At 41.2% G+C, this 17170-nt stretch overlaps 1 protein-coding gene across 5 annotated transcripts in view; it reads left to right on the top strand.

Moving 5' to 3' along the window:
- The window catches only part of LOC118375417 (secretory carrier-associated membrane protein 5), a 37622-nt gene extending 24103 nt beyond the window's left edge, over positions 1-13519 (top strand). For 2 of the 5 annotated variants that reach the window (XM_052466694.1, XM_035761971.2), the window contains exons 2-7: positions 5249-5324; positions 5655-5774; positions 8860-9016; positions 9397-9498; positions 11030-11147; positions 13297-13519. In XM_052466694.1, the coding sequence (XP_052322654.1) occupies positions 5318-5324; positions 5655-5774; positions 8860-9016; positions 9397-9498; positions 11030-11147; positions 13297-13494 (702 nt within the window). In that variant the 5' untranslated portion in view covers positions 5249-5317 and the 3' untranslated portion in view covers positions 13495-13519. Of the gene's footprint in view, positions 1-1069; positions 1425-5248; positions 5325-5654; positions 5775-8859; positions 9017-9396; positions 9499-11029; positions 11148-12089; positions 12615-13296 lie in introns of those variants that run through there. The other 3 variants (XM_035761973.2, XM_035761970.2, XM_035761972.2) reach the window with 3 other exon arrangements.
- Positions 13520-17170: the final 3651 nt, after the last annotated feature.

Genomic DNA, 17170 nt, shown 5'->3' with positions numbered 1-17170 from the left:
AGGAGGAAGGTCAAAAGGGGGGTGAGTGTAACGGATGTGAAACGGCTAGCTTAGTTAGCGGTGCGCGCTAAATAGCGTTTCAATCTGTGCCGTCACTTGCTCTGAGACCTTGAAGTAGTAGTTCCCCTTGCTCTGCAAGGGCCGTGGCTTTTGTGGAGCGATGGGTAAACGATGCTTTGAGGGTGACTGTTGTTGATGTGTGCAGAGGGTCCCTGGTTCGCGCCCGGGTATGGGCGAGGGGACGGTCTAAAGTTATATTGTTACACCAGTGACTCAGCCCCAGTAATAGGGTTAGAGACAGAGAATCCCAGTGGAGAGAGGGGAACCGGACAGCAAGGGCAGTTCGTTGCTCCAGTGCCTTTCCGTTCATCTTCACACTCCTACAATCATAGGACCTTCTGAAGAGATGAGTCTTCAATTTTATTTCACCTTTATTTAACCAGGTAGGCAAGTTGAGAACAAGTTCTCATTTACAATTGCAACCTGGCCAAGATAAAGCAAAGCAGTTCGACACAATCAACAACACAGAGTTACACATGGAGTAAAACAGTCAATAATGGGGTAGCAGGGTAGCCCGTAACCAGAAGGTTGCAAGATCAAATCCCTGCACTGACAAAGTACAAACCTGTCCTTCTGCCCCTGAACAAGGCAGTTAATCCACTGTTCCTAGGCCGTCATTGAAAATAAGAATTTGTTCTTAACTGACTTGCCTAGTTAAATTAAGATTAAAAAAAGAAGTTCAGTAGATGAAAATGGTGGGGGGCTTTTTTAAAATTGAAATTTGCTATTGTAAATGTTAGCAACACCTCCGCCAAGATCATAAAGAGAGACTGTTACATCTGCTATCAAACACATCTACAGATTACACAACAATTTTAAGCTAAAATATTGCACATTAATTATCTTACAATGTAGGGGAAAGGGCAGTTGGTATTGGGGGTTAATTGCCTTGCTCAAGGGTAAAACTGCTGATGTTTCGCGTTCCTGCGAATGGACTTTTCCCACACTTGCTACTTAACTCCATTTAATATACTTTTAGACTTTCACTCAAGTAGTATTTTACTGGGTACTTACACTTTTATTTGAGTGGTTTAGAAATAAATTCTGTACTTGCTAGTAAGTGGTTTGTTCGGTTCTGGCCAGCAACAAATCCGTTTCCTCAAACCGTTCCTCGTGCAACCGGTACGTGCGTAAAAAGAGAGAGAGCGAGAGGGGAGAAACGTGACGTCACGTGATTGCGTTCTACTCCCAAGCTGTCGGTGGGTGAAGACATTTCTGATTTTTTGTCGAATTTTGAATTTCTGTCTCTCGATTAATTTCACAAGCGCGTATTATTGTGTTTCGTGAAGAATATCGTCATAGAATGCAATTGACAGACGTTGCATAGTATCAGCACTGCTGGTTTGTGGGGGAAACAAAAGAAGGTAAGAAATAAAACCATTCTAACGAATCCATACCGCGTTATTTCCATTCCATTCATTCATTCTGTTTAAGTAACACGATTGAGCAAATTACAGATTTACAGAATGATAAATGTAAATGCGGCAAGAAAGGTACAAACGTCAGACTTGTTTTATTGAGTCCAGCTGAAAAATACCTTATCATGTCGTAGGCTAGGCTCTACTCCTCTGAAGGGCGCTGCTTCTCCATTGACAGTAGTGCTCATCACGATGCAATTGTATCATACAAACAGCGGCATCTTGCATCCTGCCCATCCTTTAAACTGAAAAACAAATCTGAATTGGAAAAAAAACATCATATTGCATAGATTCGTGGTCTCAAAACATCGTTTATTATCAGTATGATGATATTATTTGGTGCAAGAATATATGCTGGGAAAATGCCCTTCATCCACACAGACTCAACCTCTGATGGACATTACACATTTTGAATGGGCCAAAATGTGATTATTTCAGTCGTCAAAATATGATTGAGATAGCTGCAAATATTCTTCATCACACTGTCAAGCTTTATTAAAATGGTTTTAAATAATCTTATGTAGGCTACAATGTACAGTGCATTCTGAAATTATTCAGACCCCTTTACTCTTTCCACATTTTGTTATGTTTCTGATTTAGGATTTAAATAAATTATTTTCCTCATCAATCTACACACTACCCAAATAATGACAAAGCGAAAACAGGTTTTTGTTAATACCTTATTTACATAAGTATTCAGACCTTTTGCTATGAGACTTGAGCTCAGGTGCATCCTGTTTCCATTGAATCATCATTGAGATGTTTCTACAACTTGGAGTCCACCTGTGGTAAATTCATTTGATTGGACATGATTTGGAAAGGCACACACCGGTCTATAGAAGGTCTCACATGTCAGAGCAAAAACCAAAGCCATTAGGTTCGAAGGAATTGTCCGTAGAGCTCCGAGACAGGATTGTGTCGAGGCACAGATCTGGGGATTGGCATCAAAACATTTCAGCAGCATTGAAGATCCCCAAGAACACAGTGGCCTCCATCATCCTTACATGGAAAAAGTTTGGAACCACCAAGACTCTTCCGAGACCTGGCCGCCCAGCCAAACTGAGTAATCGGGGGAGAAGGGCCTTGGTCAGGGAGGTGACCAAGAACCCGATGGTCACAGAGCTCGAGCGTTCCTTTGTGGAGATGGGAGAACCTTCCAAAAATACATACATCTCTGTAGCACTCCACCAATCAGGCCTTTATGGTAGAATGGCCAGATGGAAGCCACTCCTCCGTTAAAAAGCACATGACAGCCCGCTTGGAGTTTGCAAAAATACACCTAAAGACTCTCAGACCATGAGACACAAGATTCTCTGGTCTGATGAAACCAAGATTGAACTCTTTGGCCTGAATGCCAAGCGTCACGTCTGTAGGAAACCTGGTACCATCCCTACGGTGAAGCATGGTGGTGGCAGCGTCAAGCTGTGGGGATGTTTTTCAGAGTCAAGGACTGGGAGAATAGTCAGGATCGAGTGAAAGATGAACGGAGCAAAGTAAAGAGATCCTTGATGAAAACCTGCTCCAGAGCGCTCAGGACCTCAGACTCTGGTTTAAGGTTCATCTTCCAAGAGGACAGCATAAGCACACAGCCAAGACAACGCAGGAGACACACGTCTCTGAATGTCCTTGAGTGGCCCAGCCAGGGCCCGGACTTGAACCCGATCGAACATCTCTGGAGAGACCTAAAAATAGCTGTGCAGCGACGCTCCCCATCCAACCTGACAGAGCTTGAGAGGATCTGCAGAGCAGAATGGGAGAAACTCCCCAGATACAGGTGTGCCAAGCTTGTAGCGTCATACCCAAGAAGTCTCGAGGCTGTAATCTCTGAGCAACGATGCTTCAACAAAGTACAGAGTAAAGGGTCTGAATACTAATGTAAATGTGATATTGTTTTTGTTTTTTTCATTACGTGGTATTGTGTATAGATTGATGAGGGGGGAAAACAATTTCATCCATTTTACAATAAGGCTGTAACGGTGAAAAAAAAGTCCAGGGATCTGAATACTTTCCGAATGCACTGTATCTCTCCATTAAAGTATGGGTCATATTTTTAAAAAGGCTTTTGTCTGATGCATCATTGAAGTAACATGTCACTGCATGAAAATGCACATTTTACGGGTCGAACCATCCAGTGCACAAGTCCGTTAAAAACGTACCGTTTCTGAAAATTAGCAGGCACGTGTCCAACATTGTTTGGTCCCGTAAATCTCCGATAACACCATCAACGGTTCAGTGTATCGGGTCCAGACACATCCACCCACTTACCAGGACACATCTTGAAATTCCAGTGCACGCCTTTGACATCAGTTGCAATACATCTCTGCCCACGTCTCTTCCATAAATGTCAGTAAATGGCCGTGCGCTTGCTTAAGCCCACCACAAACACACACACTGAAAGCTTATGCTAGTTGTTGGTAGCTTGCCTTTCAGGGGGACGGACTAAAGTCATACTGTTACATTGGTGCCGTGACCCGTATCACTGGTTGCTACGGAAAAGGAGGTCATCAAAAGGGGGGTGAGTGTAACGGATGTGAAATGGCTAGCTAGTTAGCGGTGGTGCGCGCTGGTAGCGTTTCAATCGGTGACGTCACTCGCTTCGAGACCTTGAAGTAGTGGTTCCCCTTGCTCTGCAAGGGCCGCGGCTTTTGTGGAGCGACCGGTGACGATGCTTCAAGGGTGACTGTTGTTGATGTGTGCAGAGGGTCCCTGGTTCGAGCCCGGGTATGGGCGAGGGGACGGTCTAAAGTTATACTGTTACATATGTATGATGCATCAGGGTTTGAACCGGGCTAGCTAGTGTTAGCTAATTTATCAATAAATGTGCAAAACCACTATATATACACCCATGCATTACGTTAAATGTAACAAAATCCTAAGAACAGCTAGCCAACTACAATATAAGCTAAAAGCCTAGCGCTGAGCTAGATAATGTTAGCACTTAGCAATTAGCATGCAACAGTTATATACAAATTTCATAAAAAGTCAACTTAGAAGATATCATCAGTGTTGTTTGTATATAAATACATTTATAACATAAATTTAAAATAATCTGAAACGCCATCTTGTTCTCATTTAATTTACATTAATTTACAAAGTTAGCCAGTTTAGTTTAGCTACACTCTTATGAATGAGAATCTCACTTGTTTTTCACTCGGTCAAAACCCTTATTATACATTAAAAAATACTAAACTCATCACAGGTTAGATAAACAATGGACACATGGAGAGTTGGCTTCTTCACAGGGGTGCTTCTCTTCCAACACACGAGTTTGAGAGGTACGTGCCTGTGGCATTTGAGAATTTACTTTACTTTACGTGCACGGCCCGGATATTTCCAGAAACGTATTAATGCATAATTGGGAATTGACTATAACACAATTACCATATCGCGGATGCGCGGAAGTCTACAGGAGTCCACAATCAAATTGGGAAATTCCCACCCACGACCGGGCACCTTAAATTTCACGGGAATATAGCAGATCCGATTTCACCAGGAAACGTTGCTTTTCATGCAGTGCTGCACATTACATTGTAATCTCATATTGTAGCAGTGGAGCTGGTGGGCTAGGTGTCATTTCACTAGGTACCTCATGCATTGGCCACTCAATGTTTTTCATAGTCATATCGACATTTCATATGACCTGGGTAAAATATTGTATAGCCAATTTGTTTCTGGATTGAATATGAAGGTACTTTATAGCTTTTATGATGGATAAAGCCAAAAACATATGATATTATACTTTGATTAATACAACTTCATATTCTTTTCAGTTTTAATTTCCAAGGCAATTGGGTGTTGGATCTAATTTATTTTCAACTGGAGGGACAGATCCAGTTGTAATGGCAGGTAGGTTATAACTGATTTTTAATGATCTCATTCATACAAGGATATCATCATAGTAGAGATTTTGTTAGTGTGACTTCTGTATTGAATTATTACTTTTTTTTTAAAGGTATAGTTATAAGCATGTTATTATCATATAATTGTAGTATGACTGCACATTGCTTAACAGAAATATTTTATTAATCAAGTACAAATGTTGTCCTGATCAGGTTCAATGACCTGTACTTCAACCCAAAATAATATATTGTTTTCATTCAAGATCTGACTATTAAAAGGGAATTACCAGCAACATCAACGTGATAGCTTTGTCCTTTTTTTCTTCTTTTTCTGCAGAAAACAATTTCCCTCCCCTGCCTCGCTTCATCCCTCTGAGGCCATGTTTCTATCAGGATTTTAACGAGATCCCAGATGTACACCGTTCCATGTGCAAGAAGTTGTACTACCTATGGATCTGTGAGTGTGGCTGATCTCAAATGGCACCTTTTTATTGTTTTTGTCGTGCACTACTTTTAACCAGGGCACATAGGGTTTCTGGTCCAAACTATGGGTTTCTGGTCCAAGCTAAGGGTTTCTGGTCCAAGCTAAGGGTTTCTGGTCCAAGCTAAGGGTTTCTGGTCCACGCTAAGGGTTTCTGGTCCACGCTAAGGGTTTCTGGTCCACGCGGCGAGGGGGTTTCTGGTCCACGCGGCGAGGGTTTCTGGTCCACGCGGCGAGGGGGTTTCTGGTCCACGCGGCGAGGGGGTTTCTGGTCCACGCGGCGAGGGGGTTTCTGGTCCACGCGGCGAGGGGGTTTCTGGTCCACGCGGCGAGGGGGTTTCTGGTCCACGCGGCGAAGGGTTTCTGGTCCACGCGGCGAAGGGTTTCTGGTCCACGCGGCGAAGGGTTTCTGGTCCAAGCTAAGTAGTGTACATGTACAGGGAACAGGGTGACATTTGGAAGGTACCCTGTGATTAGAGACTGAGGCATCTGGACTGGTTTCCCAGACATAGATATAGCAAAGCCAGTTCTTATATGGCATTTTCCATTGAGAATGCTTTTAGGTCCGGTCCTGAACTTAGCAAAAATTTGGGTGTGTGGGTAAACCCAGCTTCAAATGTTCCAAAGGTAGTCTTTATATTTCAGATACCATCATGCATCACAGCTAATATTCTTCAAAGAGATGCCGGTAGAATATTAGAGGTATATACTACGTAACCGGGCACCACTGGCTCACTCTTAACAAATCCGTTTACATACTGTATTTAATGTTTAGATCACTAAAGTGGACGACATACCCGGTAAACTGTTAAGTGCCTCATCTGCTACTGGTTGGCCTTCCTTTTAACATCACCTGTGTGTGTTTTTTAACCCAAAATAATATGAGGGAACACAGGTATACAGTAGCAGGAAGGCTGGTATAGCTGATTTGTGACATATAGGAATCCATCCAATAATAATGTTTTGTCTTTTTTTTTCATCACAATCATCTTCCACTAGTTTTAAAGCCTCCCATCTCTATACCATTAACCTGACAACAATAACTGAACATGAAGCTAATAGTTATAAAGCCTCCCATCTCTATACCATTAACCTGACAACAATAACTGAACATGAAGCTAATAGTTATAAAGCCTCCCATCTCTATACCATTAACCTGACAACAATAACTGAACATGAAGCTAATAGTTATAAAGCCTCCCATCTCTATACCATTAACCTGACAACAATAACTGAACATGAAGCTAATAGTTAAATCGTAAGGTTTTATATATGGATGATTTGTATTTCTTTTTCATTTGTAATTTTCATTTCATTATCACTCAGGCCGGGGGGAATATAAAAGTAAGTTTAAATACAGAAATAGGTCATGATTAGTTTGTGCCTCTTAGCCTACTAGTCAGTGTATTGTGTGTTGAATGGATAGCTGATTGCTTTAGTTTTAGAAAGTCCCAAATGATGCCCTCTATAGTGTTTATTTTTTATTCATTGACTTGCCTCGTTAAAAAAAAGATGTACAAAAAAAGAAGCAGACCATAACTTTGGTCATAGAGATCTTTCCTTTATATCTCAGATTCTAAACCATAAAGCTACTGTTACTGGCTCTGTAGACTACCATACATAAAGCTACTGTCTCTGTAGACTACCATACATAAAGCTACTGTCTCTGTAGACTCCCATACATAAAGTTACTGTCTCTGTAGACTCCCATACATAAAGCTACTGTCTCTGTAGACTACCATACATAAAGCTACTGTCTCTGTAGACTCCCATACATAAAGCTACTGTCTCTGTAGACTACCATACATAAAGCTACCATTACTGTCTCTGTAGACTACCATACATAAAGCTACTGTCTCTGTAGACTCCCATACATAAAGCTACTGTCTCTGTAGACTACCATACATAAAGCTACTGTCTCTGTAGACTACCATACATAAAGCTACTGTTACTGTCCCTGTAGACTCCCATACATAAAGCTACTGTCTCTGTAGACTACCATACATAAAGCTACTGTCTCTGTAGACTACCATACATAAAGCTACTGTCTCTGTAGACTACCATACATAAAGCTACTGTCTCTGTAGACTACCATACATAAAGCTACTGTCTCTGTAGACTACCATACATAAAGCTACTGTCTCTGTAGACTCCCATACATAAAGCTACTGTCTCTGTAGACTCCCATACATAAAGCTACTGTCTCTGTAGACTCCCATACATAAAGCTACTGTCTCTGTAGACTACCATACATAAAGCTACTGTCTCTGTAGACTACCATACATAAAGCTACTGTCTCTGTAGACTACCATACATAAAGCTACTGTCTCTGTAGACTACCATACATAAAGCTACTGTCTCTGTAGACTACCATACATAAAGCTACTGTCTCTGTAGACTACCATACATAAAGCTACTGTCTCTGTAGACTACCATACATAAAGCTACTGTCTCTGTAGACTACCATACATAAAGCTACTGTCTCTGTAGACTACCATACATAAAGCTACTGTCTCTGTAGACTACCATACATAAAGCTACTGTCTCTGTAGACTACCATACATAATGCTACTGTCTCTGTAGACTACCATACATAAAGCTACCGTTACAGGCTCTGTAGACTCCCATACATAATGCTACCGTTACTGTCCCTGTAGACTCCCATACATAATGCTACCGTTACTGTCCCTGTAGACTCCCATACATAATGCTACCGTTACTGTCCCTGTAGACTCCCATACATAATGCTACCGTTACTGTCCCTGTAGACTCCCATACATAATGCTACCGTTACTGGCTCTGTAGACTCCCATACATAAAGCTACTGTCTCTGTAGACTCCCATACATAAAGCTACCTTTACTGTCTCTGCAGACTCCTATACAAATCTGAAGTAACCAATTAAACTTTACTTTGCTAGATTAATCATCCAATAACAGACCGTGTTGTTCCTTATTTCCATTGCATGCCCTAATGAACATGACCAATGCTGCAGCAGTTCAAATAATGTAAAGTCGACCATTAATATAGTTATTTAACCCCCCCACCGGTTATTGTTACAGTTAACAGTGCCACCTTGGCGGTCAATCTGATTGGCTGCCTGGCATGGATGTGCGGCGGGGGTGGAGCCACTAACTTTGGCATGGCCATTCTGTGGCTCATCCTGTTCACCCCCTGTTCCTACGTGTGCTGGTTCAGACCCATCTACAAGGCCTTCAAGTAAGTACATCCTTCTTTCTGACACCTGGGGTGCGTTCATTTCGGTTCAACATTTTGCCAAAGTTTGGTTGTTCAGTACCGATTCCATTGAAATAAATGTTGAACACCGTTCTGTCTTTCTCAACGCACACACCCTTATGTTACGTTACACTGTCATGGATGAGGCGGAGAGAAGTGATTTAAAGTTAAACGTACAGTACATGTTTAATGAGAAGGTGATGGGGGCAACAACGTAGCTCATACATCTGGAGTCCACTTCTGACACCGGGTGTTAAGTTCTCATGAGGCAGAGAGGACGTCACGTTACAGTAGACCATTTCCACAGTAGGTTAAATCCTGGATTTCTGACTAGATGTACTTCTCTTCTCCCCCCTTTTTAGGACTGACAGTTCGTTCAACTTCATGGCGTTCTTCTTCGTGTTCATGGCCCAGGTGGTGATCAGCATCATTCAGTGTATAGGCATCCCAGGCTGGGGCGTCTGGTAAGGATAGAGCCTGGTTCAGTCTGATGAAGGCCATTGACATAGGGCTGGGCGATATTGCCTAAATATCATATCATATATGGTTTTTAGTATTATTTTTTTAAATTTATGATATTTTATGTTTTTGATTAATAAAAATTCTAAATTTGCTTTATTAGTGAGTGACCCTATGGTGGCAACACATATTCTAAATGATTTAAATGGGTCTTTCTCCATTCTGATTGGTTTATACAGTTCAATTCAACTTCAACCTAATACAATTTCCTGCATTTCCATCAAATTTAGCCTTTCCTGCACTCATTTGAGATAATTTCCACACTGCCATGATATGGACAAAATAACTAGGCCTTATATTTAACCAAATGTTGAAATTGCGATTTAGATCAAAACACTTGGGTGAACTTTTGGAATGTTTATTATAATTCTATAGTTAGAATATAAATAATAGTGGGTACTTTGAATACAGTGGTTGACATGACAACGAAGGAAAATGCCATGGACGTGTTATTGTGATAGGTTAGGAACCAAAGTGATGTTCAGTGTTTCCTAGGGGACCCTATAATCTTTGGCTACATTACATCTTTATTCATATAGCCAACATATTCATGCTTTGCCTATTTCTCATTGATTTAGAAGATACTGTTGCACAAACAAAATGCTGATTTAGGCCTGCACCAGCACTGGTATCAGGCTGTATTAGCTAGCTACGTTTGCTCTGACTCTACTTTTATAGCCAGCTAACTAGCGATTAGCATGAGTGGCTAACACGATTTAGCTTACCTTGCTAAGAAAATTAAAAACTAGCTATTTGCAGATGTAAGAAACACAAACTAATATTGTAATTATAGAACGGTTGTGGATTTATATTCAGATCAAATTGGTAACAACATTGATATAGTGTGTGCTGCATTGACCATGTAGACTGAACAAAAGTGTCTCGTGGTCAAGCAACAACAAATGCGCTCCTTGAGTGACAGGGGGCGGGACTAGTACTGTTGAAGCGGCGTGGAGAGAGAATAGAGAGGGATGACTCGGAAGTAGCGGAGTAAACTTTAACAATGGACGTTACACACTGCGTATCACATTTAACAAACCAAACATTCAAATACCGCCATAGAAGTTAAAGTAAAACCCAAACCGGTCCATGCATCAATACCGATGTAGTAAAATACAGTATACCGCCTAGCCCTACACTGATGGCCAAAACGTCCGTTAAAAAAAAACTAAAACGTTTTAAATTGTTGGCGAAAGTCGTGAATATTGGCTGGAAAAGGAATGGCCTCTGAGTCTGGTCCCTCTTAAGGTTTCTTCCTTCTAGGGAGCTTTTCCTTGCCAATGTCGGTGCTCTTTAATGGGGTCTTGGCCGGTTTAATCATTTTGTGACAACAGTCGATGTAAAAAGGGCTAAACTATTTTATTGATTGACCTGATTGTCGGCCATTGGCCTACTGTTTAATTGTATTGTTACCATTAGGGAACCCTGCCTTAGAACAGTCCTCCACTTGTTTCTTCTTCTCCTTCCTTCCTCTAGTGGCTGGCTGGCTACCATCACCTTCTTCAGCACCAATATAGGCTCTGCTGTTGTCATGCTGATCCCCACCATCATGTTCACTGCCATGGCTGTCCTCTCCTTCACCGGGCTCACCAAGGTACAATATACACTTTACACTTCAGCACTAGCGATCACTTTTCTCACTCTGACTGCAGTATAATGCAACTCTAGTAACTATGTGAAATGTGTGGTTCGTGTTACTGTATGCCAGGGGTCCCCAACTGGCGACCTTGCGGGACGAACTTTGCCTGCGGGTGATTTTATTGGTCCCCCAAGTTAATAATTTTTTTTTTGTCGTTGGACATAAGACTAAAAACACCAGCAAATCTGTTCCAAGTGATTTAAAATGTAGGAAATCTGTAACAAATTATTCCCACAAATAATAGAGATATACAGTATTTGATTGTATACATATCTAAGTAATGATTATGTTTTAGTCAAATATTATATCTGTTTGGGCTTCTTGTGGTCAATTTGCAGTCTACTAATTATTTGCAATTATGTTCCGGGCCCTCTGACCATGTGTTCTAGAAAGAAAGAAAAATCTAAGTCTGTGACCTGCGGAGGACAACTACCTGATGGGTTGCTATAGTAACAGGAGATCAGATCTTATTTAGAGCAAAGACAGTATTTATTTATTGCGACTTTAGTTTGACTTGGCTGTAATAAGACTCACAAAATCTCAAGGACTGGCGGTTAAAAAAAGAATCCCTTTTGCTAACTCGAGGCACATTTAACCCCTCATTGATGTTTGAACACTGAAATGTTAGTTAATGCCACAGTTTTAAAAAAGAATCCCTTTTGCTAACTCGAGGCACATTTAACCCCTCATTGATGTTTGAACACTGAAATGTTAGTTAATGCCACAGTTTTAAAATATATATATATATCTCTGACTCGTGCAGGTCCACACCAGAGTTGATGGTGCCGTTGGACAATTTTTTGTTTTGGCCTGGTCTGACTTTTTACCTTTTTGTTGTTTGACAAGCAGTAATATGAATCTCTAACATCATTTCAATCTCTCCCTGACTCTCTCCAGGTCCACAACATGTACCGTGACACCGGGGCCAGTATTATATACAGTCTGGTCCAAAAGTATTGGCATTTATATGGTCAAATGATATGAAAATAGGGAAGAAAATACCCTCTATCTACTGTAAAATATGGTAATAAATATTTGATGTTATGGGGCTATTTTGCTTCCGTCCTGGGGCTCTTAAGGTCAACGGCATCATGAACTTTACACGGTACCAGGACATTTATAAATCCTGGTTGCCTCTGCTATAAGGTTGAAACTTGTGGTCAAGTGTATCTCCCAGTAAGACAATAACCCCCCAAGGACACGTCGAAATCCACAAAGAAATGGTTAATTCACCAAAAAAAGAATTCGAAATTTTGCAATAACCATCTCAGTTTCCAGCCATGATCGAAACCCCATTGAAAACCGGTGGTTTGAATTAAAGAAAGCAGTCCATAAGTGTATACATAGGATATCAAGGATCTGGAAAGATTCTGTATGGAGGAATGGTCTAAGATTCTTCCCAATGTGTTCCCCAACTCATTAAAGATTTTAGAAAAAAAGGCTCTGTGTCGTTATCCTACTAAGGGGAGGGTTCTGGGGTACAGGGGTGGCAATAATTGTTTTGCCCTTGTTAAAATCTATTTTTCTGAGCAATTGTATAAAATATGAGTTTCCCATTTTTTATTTTTGCATACACAATGTAGCTCAGTATTTTAATTATTTATTTTATAGTGTTTTTGCGCATCTTTATCAAGGGTGCCAATAATTTTGGACCTGACTGTATGTCTGTATGTCTCTCACACTATTTCGTTCTTTCTCTCTCCACACGCAAAACATGTACCGCTGCACTGAAGGACAGTACTCTTTCTCTCTGTCCTCCGTTTGACTTGCTCTCTCTCTCTCTCTCTCTCTCTCTCTCTCTCTCTATTCAGTTCAATTGAAAGGGCTTTATTGGCATGGGAAACGGGTTTACATTGCCAAAACAAGTGAAATAAACAAAAGTGAGAAGACACAAAACATCAACAAAAAAAAATGTTTTTCTCTCGGAGAAAAAAGACCATATTCATTCTCAAGACCTCTGTATTACTTGCAGTAATATAACTCACACACCATGTCTCCCTGACAACATGTACCGTGGCACCGGGCCAGTATTCTGTACGTCTCTCTCACACACTAGCTACAGTAATATAACTCACTCTAATACCATCTCTCTGACTCTCTCCAGGTGCACAACATGTACCGTGGCACTGGGGGCAGTATGAGTAAAGCCCAGGAGGAGTGGACCACCGGGGCCTGGAAGAACCCTCACGTCCAGCAGGCAGCGCAGCAGGCCGCTGTAGGGGTGGCGCAGGGAGCCATGCAGCAGCAACAACCCCAGTACTCACAGGCACCCACCTATAACTACGACGACCCGGGCATGTAGGGCAGGGTGGAGGAGAGTGTCAGGGTGGGAGATGGGGGGAGTGTGAGAGGGGGGGTGAGATATAGCCAGGGTGGAGGGGGGGTGAGATATAGCCAGGGTGGAGGGGAGTGTCAGGGTGGGAGATGGGGGAGTGTGAGAGGGGGGGTGAGATATAGTCAGGGTGGAGGGGAGTGTGAGAGGGGGGTGAGATATAGTCAGGGTGGAGGGGAGTGTGAGAGGGGGGTTGAGATATAGCCAGGGTGGAGGGGAGTGTCAGGGTGGGAGATGGGGGGAGTGTGAGAGGGGGGGTGAGATATAGCCAGGGTGGAGGGGAGGGTGAGATATAGTCAGGGTGGAGGAGAGGGTGAGATTTTGCCAGGGTGGAGGGGAGGGTGAGATTTTGCCAGGGTGGAGGGGAGGGTGAGATATAGTCAGGGTGGAGGGGAGGGTGAGGAGATATAGTCAGGGTGGAGGGGAGGGTGAGGAGATATAGTCAGGGTGGAGGGGAGGGTGAGGAGATATAGCCAGGGTGGAGGAGAGGGTGAGATTTTGCCAGGGTGGAGGGGAGGGTGAGATTTTGCCAGGGTGGCAGTCTGTTTCTCGTCAACTCCTTATGGAATCGTCAGTTGGCATGAGAGATAAAAACGGAGCCACACAGGGTAGTTGAGGGACAGACCGAGATGAAAAGGGATGATCATCAAATGAGAACAAAATTCACAATTTAGGGTTCAATTCAGAATAGGATGATGTAATGTTTTGATTTTGCTCCAAAAGGTTTCCCTTAAGCATAGGAATAATACGTTTTACTGAACTCACACATCTATCCCTTAGCGTGGACCAACACTCCAACCATGCACATAGTTGTTGTTACCATTACACATTTTTCAAGCTGAAATTCTCGGCTTCCATGTGCCAGACAGACACTTGCACTGCCCCGTAATTCTGATTCGCTTTGAATAGAAGAATATACAATACAGTCTTACTAGAGCCAATGCCATGTTTCCGAAAATATTATGGGTTATTGCTTTTGGAAGGAGCTTAGCAGGAACTAGTAGGATTGTGATGTCTTGTCTTTGAGAAACAGTTTATACTTGTTGTTTTTTTGTTTTGTTGCAGTGCTGTATCATTATAAAAAGGATAAATGTGGACATGACGACAAACAAAAATGCAGGAGAATCTTATTTGAATCGTATTTAAAAAAGGATTAGAGCAATTTTGTCCATGTTGAATTTTTATCTAGATTCTCAGGAAAGGTGTGATATCCATCTACCTTGTTTTAGACATAGAAATGGATAGAAATACAATAGAAATCTATTTCTAGTCTGTGTTTAGATCTTACCTAGTTGCTGGATAGCTAATGGCTACATGTCAGTGTTTGGCTAGCATTGCCTAGAGTGGAAATACCAGACTGATGTTCACCTCCAGTCACAAAGGCATAACAAAGTCATGTTCGAAGTGTCTACTAGTTCCTTACCATTTTCCTTACCATTTAGTTCCTTACCATTTAGTTCCTTACCATTTTCCTTACCATTTTCCTTACCATTTTCCTTACCATTTAGTTCCTTACCATTTAGTTCCTTACCATTTAGTTCCTTACCATTTTCCTTACCATTTAGTTCCTTACCATTTAGTTCCTTACCATTTTCCTTACCATTTTCCTTACCATTTAGTTCCTTACCATTTTACGTTTCAGGTTACAGGGAGTGTTTTTTTTTTTGAACAGTCATTATGCTATTGATTATCAGTGAAACTAAGAATTGGTGTTGACTAATAACAAGTCATTTGAAACACACACGTAGTGTTCGCATAGGATGGAACATTCCAGGTATGGCAACTGTAACCCAGTTAAGAATTTTAGTTGTAAAATGTAGTCTTCATTCCCCATTTTTGAAGATATTGTATTTGCTGTTAGTAGATGTTTATTCCCATTGGTCAATCCTCTCACTAATCCTGAAAGTGAACCCTGTGAAGCGAATGCAACAACAACAACAAAAAATTACCATATTACCCAGGGGGCAAAGCTGGTTGTAAATGGTGTCATTGGTGACGTCATACCAATCGGTATTGCTCTGGGTAATGGTGGATTTTTAACCTTGACGAGTGCAACGTTAGTACATGAGTGTGGTTATGACTAGAGGGGGTACAACTTCGACCCGGGAGTGACTTTTCGTTGCAGGTTACGAGAGCATTTTAGCTAAAACCCCTAACCCTTCTCCTAACCTGCTGTGTAAATGAACCTAACCTGCTACGAAAAAGTAACTTCCGGGTCGTTAGGTGTACTTCCTCTAGTCAGAACCTATGAGTGTAGATGTGAAAAATGGTATATGAAAATATAATATTGTTAACACAAATATCTAATTTTAATGAATTGAAACTCGGAAGAAAATAACTATCTAGCCTTTGTCTTTAGTCTTCAAAATAACTCTTAAATGAAGAATTCTTTAATGAATAGATATTACAAAAATGTGTATACGGTATTAGACTTGAAACAAATGTGAATGTGTACATTAACGACAGTTATTTCAAAATCCTGTGAATTGTCTTGTCTGATTGTGTGGTGATATTCAATCTGATTTTCTTTTTTTTATTTAATTCTCAAATTTCTTTGGGGGAGGGGTTGGGGGCGGGGTTTGTACAGACATGCCTTTTCCCCTGTATATTTTCTATGATGTGTGTGTGTGTGAATGCAGCTCAGTTCTTTGTCCTTCTGGTTGTTGGTATTATGTGTTTGTAAAGGCTTCTGTGTTTTATTTGAGGCACACTGAACCTGGAATTTCAACCTCAATGGTTGCTGTATTCACATGCACTGGAGCAAACGTAAACGTGAATTTACAGATCAACTTGTAAATGATGAACATAAAATGATGAACATAACATGATGAACATCAGTGGAGCCCATGTATGTTTGTAAATTGATATTTAGGTGCCACCCAGATTATAGATTGTGTTGTAATGAATTAATATTGCACCAGAAAAATCACATAGTATAACCTATCAAAGTAGACTATAATCTCTTTAGCCTGGCATCTGAATGGAATGTCATTACGTTTCACCAGTGTTAGTGGTGAGTGTCTGGTTTAACCAGGCTATAATCCTTAACCATGTCCATCTGTAGTAACATGGTTGACAGAAGCCTTGGTTCTTTACTGTGTATTCTAGTACGTGCAACAGAACAAAACAACGTTTCTGTGTGTAGTAAGTCAATAGGTGTGGTTTTGGTGAATTCGTGAGTCAAGATCAGACCTGTGTGTCATGTTGTGTACAAAGTCACATAACGGTATGTGTGGTAATTGATGTTAAATACAAATGTGTCCAAGCTTACCTTTTACAATGTTCTGTAGATTTATCTCTCAAATGGCACCTATTCCCTATCTAGTGCACTTACTTATAACCAAAGCCCATTCCCGATAGTGGACTACTTCTCAGTGCACGATATTGGGTGCCATTTCAAATGCAGACCTGGTCTGAAGTAAGGCACTATATAGACGATAGGGTTCCATTTCGGGGAGGCATCCTGTGACCAGAACTGCAGTCCTTTTGACAGTCGTCTATATTCAATCTTCCATATTGTCGTTGGGTCGTGTGTGTTGTTCCACAGCTTCTGAAAGCCATTTCTCATTGACCATGGTCCCTTGTGTAAGTGTTTTAATATGTACCCTGTACTATAATAACATAAGTATAGATATCAATGACTTGA

This window comes from Oncorhynchus keta, chromosome 17 (assembly GCF_023373465.1).
Source record: "Oncorhynchus keta strain PuntledgeMale-10-30-2019 chromosome 17, Oket_V2, whole genome shotgun sequence".
Taxonomy (NCBI): Eukaryota; Metazoa; Chordata; class Actinopteri; order Salmoniformes; family Salmonidae; genus Oncorhynchus; species Oncorhynchus keta.
This window is presented reverse-complemented; position numbering and strand designations above follow the sequence as displayed.